Source organism: Zeugodacus cucurbitae, chromosome 4, assembly GCF_028554725.1.
Source record: "Zeugodacus cucurbitae isolate PBARC_wt_2022May chromosome 4, idZeuCucr1.2, whole genome shotgun sequence".
In the NCBI taxonomy this organism is placed as follows: Eukaryota; Metazoa; Arthropoda; class Insecta; order Diptera; family Tephritidae; genus Zeugodacus; species Zeugodacus cucurbitae.
In genome coordinates this window covers 64,433,824-64,437,879 of record NC_071669.1, presented here as the reverse complement: position 1 = coordinate 64,437,879, position 4,056 = coordinate 64,433,824, and the positions used below count along the sequence as shown (strand labels likewise).

General features: G+C 37.1%; 1 protein-coding gene across 1 annotated transcript; it reads right to left on the bottom strand.

Moving 5' to 3' along the window:
- Positions 1 to 1,309: 1,309 nt before the first annotated feature.
- On the bottom strand, positions 1,310 to 2,652 carry LOC105211139 (ficolin-1). Its single transcript, XM_011182462.3, has 3 exons — positions 2,370 to 2,652; positions 1,751 to 2,290; positions 1,310 to 1,694 (listed from the first exon to the last, which is right to left on the bottom strand). Exons 1-3 carry the CDS (start codon positions 2,576 to 2,578, stop codon positions 1,550 to 1,552), a joined length of 894 nt encoding a protein of 297 aa, XP_011180764.2. The 5' UTR covers positions 2,579 to 2,652; the 3' UTR covers positions 1,310 to 1,549.
- Between the last annotated feature and the right edge of the window lie 1,404 nt (positions 2,653 to 4,056).

Genomic DNA, 4,056 nt, shown 5'->3' with positions numbered 1-4,056 from the left:
CGAGTAAGTTCCTAAGTTATAATTTTTGACCCATAAGTGGGCAGCGTTCATTTTTTACATGTTACAAATTAAAGGGGCTTTTCCGAATCTACGCTCAAACAACACTTTATAGTTTTGAAAACAACGAAAGCGTACATATTGGTCGGTTTTAACTGGTTTTAGTTGCACCTTACTTGTTAACTTTTATTATATTTTTCATGCCTAAGGGCTTATATAATGACATAATATTGCAATCGTTTATTATGCACGCAGGTTTTTTTCATAAATTATTATTGTTTTTTGTTGTAGATATATATATAAGTAATAATAAATATAGTTTCACTTATAAGAGAAGAAGCATAGAAAGGAAAAATGCTCGACGAAAATATTTGCAAAATTTTTAAATATTTTTTTTTTATTTTTTTTTTATTATTTATTTATTTTTTTTTTTTTGCTATTTACAACAAAAGTACTGCGTATATATGCCTTTAACTGTCAATTTGTTTCCACCACACACACTGTCGACAATTAATCAACGGCCTAAACACAACAATTACAACTGACATTCGCAGTCGATTATTTAAAATTAATTAACCTTTAAACTTGTTCGCCATTTACACACAATTTATTGTTATCATCACTATATACCATCTATATATACACATATACATATGTATATACATCTCTAAATATAAACACATATGGTTGAGCCTCCAATCGCCCTGCCACATCATTTGTCTGCACGCTTGCCAAGTTGATTGAGTGATGTGTGTGTGGCTTGTGACGTCCGAAGCCTAAACAGTTGAATCAACTTTTCAATAGGTACTCCTGCCTACCCCATACGCTTTTCTAAACCCCAATGTTCGCTCATTTGGCAAATAGTCTGTCAAAATGTGGACAAAGCGGCGAGACATAGTTGGGCTTGTATGCAATTTAGCTGAAGCAGTGATGCCAATTAGTGTGGCGTTGTTTTGTTGGTGGCAAATAATTAAATATAAATGTGGGTGCTGCTGTGGCAGTGGCACTGTTTGTTGGGTGGTCCAATGTAGATTAATATAGATTTTGTATTTTTTAGTTGGTCAAAAGGTCTCAGATTCCTATACTTGATGTACTAAAAAATACTTGAGAGCAAACAAATCACTTCTATAGCTACTTTACACTCACTTCTATTCATTGAGAGCAATTGAGAAGACTCTCTGCATATATACATATATTGAATTTTCAAAAATTAGACGATGCCGAGTGCGATTGAGAGAAGTTGAAGACAAAAGACGTTTTCTACATAAACATAAACCTTATTTCTCTCGCGCTCTTTTTGCACAATAAAACATTTTTTACACAGTAGAAATTTATTACTTGAAAATTAATAGATTTCTTTTTAATAATAATGAAAGCTATACATATATATATTATCATTTCGATACTACTTTCAAAATAATGAATATATATATTTTTTAATATTTTGTTTTTTGTTTTTTTTTTTTTTTGTTTCCAGAGTGTCACGCTTTACATGCGATAAACTTCTCTATTCTACTAACCCTTATGGTTTGCCATTTTAAGACCACACAACTCAATTTCTCAACGACAACCGCTTCATGCAAGCCTGCGTCGGGCGTATCATCATTTGTACGAATTTCAATGACTCATCGCGGTTGATGCCGATCCACACGATACCCTGACCGTTCGTCTCTTTGGTATAAGCGCCATTCAAGTTGCTGCCAATACAAATGTCAGTTATCTACCAAATAGTCGTTATACCATTACAACTCACCTCCAATAGCAGCTGTTGTACCACCAACCACCACGCCATTTCTCCGCGCAATTTTGATCGTCCTTCTGATCATTATCTTGATCGTGTGTGGTGAATTTATTGCCTTGATGATTTTGGAAATAATCGCCGGCATTTCCCTTATAACCGCACACATTCTTCAGCACATAGCCCTCCGCCTCGCTACCCACCACGAATTGCGTATATTTCGCATAGTATTTCTGACCGGCGAAAGTCTCCATCTGTATGTACAACTCGTGTTCACAGCTTGTGGTGAGCGCATGCAACTTATCGAGTCCGATCCAATAGTTCTTCGCCAAATCGCCGAAACCGTTCTTATAGTCCGCCCAATTGCGATAGAAGTCCACATCGGCGCTGACACGTCGCTGTATGACCGTCCAACCGCCGAAATCGGTGTCCTCATCACACCACACCTCGAAGGGTTTCTCGCTAAAACGTCCAACTTGTATCGGATAGATGCCGCTCTTGAAGGTGCGGGCAGCAGCTTCTATGCAGTTGGTGGGCACACTGCTTTTCGGTTTGCTATGTAAAAATGAAAAAAAACAACAAAAACAAAAATTGTATTATTTCCATCACTATTTCTACAACAACACTTTATTACGCTATTTCCACTTGTGTGTTCTTGTTCTTGCTGATCTCCTCCACCCTTTGTTCGAGCTTTTCCAGCTTCTCGAGCACGAGTTTGACAATTTCAATATCCACATCGCAATTGCAGTCGATCGCATTGACCTCTAGGTCAGTTATTCCAGCGCTTAAGGACACACCAAATATTAGGCATGATAGCAACGGTAAAAATTTTGGAAGAAACATATTTTTTTCAGCTGTGTACTCAATGTCACCATACGCGCGTATAAAAGTTCGGAAGCAGACTGTGCACCCAAGCTTATGGGAATATTTGACCAGCACTCAAGCATTTGCTGATAAGACGCAAGTATATAGTTATATATACTGCTATGTATTTGTCTGTGTATATTGATAAAATTTCAACTTTTGTGAGTTTTAAGGCCACGCTTCTACAACAGTTTGTGGGGCGCGCTTTGATATCAAGCCGCAAATGGCGGGTCTAAAGCGCTGCAAACCGAATACGATTGCTCTGCAGTATCAGAAGCCGCTGATTTCCACTTCGTACATCGAGCACTGCCCATTATTGTTTCAATCTGGTTTTGAATCCGCGATCAGCGAAGCGTTTGTCACGCAAAATAGCCACTCGCCTACAGCGCTCATTGATTAAATGCTCCCTGTAAGTGTGTGCTTTATGCGATAAGCATACATGAGTAAACGATGAGGAATCGCAAACAAAGCTTATACAAACACAGCGTTAAACCCGACTTTTATACACATTCCAGTGGTTTATCAATCCAAAAACATAAGATGCTCTCTTGAAATTGAAAAAAAAAACACCGCGAATTTGCGATAACGCAATTTATGAGTAAGGCCGTGTTTCACAGAAATAAACATAAATTTTATTATAATTGAACTTAAATGTACATAATTTATAAAAAACACGTAAGGAAGGGCTAAGTTCGGGTGTAACCGAACATTTTATACTTTCGCAATTTATTTATTTAACTTTATTAATATTACACACAATTTGACCCACATTGTATAAAGTCCATTGAAAGTTGGAAACCCTAATATTAGATTAGAAGCACCGAGGTCCTCATGTTCGATATATGGGGCCTTGAAAACATATGGTCCGATTTTGGCGATTTTTAGAATGGGGCTGCCACACTACAAATGTAGTTTTTGTGTAAAGTTCTGCGCCGATATCTTCACTAGTGCTTACTTTATATATTGTAAAGTAAACAATTCAGATCGTTTTCAAAGTTCTGGTATATAGGAAGTAGGCGTGGTTGTGAAGCGTGAATTTGGCTAATTTTCACAACATATTATTGGGAGGTAAGGAAACTATTATAAACCAAGTTTCATTGAAATCGGACGAGTAGTTCCCGAGATATGGTTTTTGACCCATATGTGGGCGACGCCACGCCCATTTTCCATTTTGTAAAAAAATCTGAGTACAGCTTCCATCTGCCATTTCTTATGTGAAATTTAGTGTTTCTGACGTTTTTCGTTAGTGAGTTAACCAACTTTTAATAATTTTCAACCTAACCTTTGTAAAAGAGGTGGGCGTGGTTATTATCCGATTTCAAATATTTTCATGGTGTGCGGTAAGGTACGTAAGAGAATCGACTGAAGAAAGTTTGGTTTATATAGCTTCATTGGTTTGTGAGATATATACATATAACCGATTTGGAGTCGGCCCACTTCCCCAAAAAAATTACATC

Coding starts and splice junctions, on each gene's coding strand:
- LOC105211139 (XM_011182462.3), bottom strand. CDS start 2,578: ATGTTTCTTCCAAAATTTTTACCGTTGCTATCATGCCTAATATTTGGT. Junction 2,291..2,369: donor AACACACAAGTGGAAATAGC/GTAATAAAGTGT, acceptor ATTTTTACATAG/CAAACCGAAAAGCAGTGTGC. Junction 1,695..1,750: donor TACAACAGCTGCTATTGGAG/GTGAGTTGTAAT, acceptor TTGTATTGGCAG/CAACTTGAATGGCGCTTATA.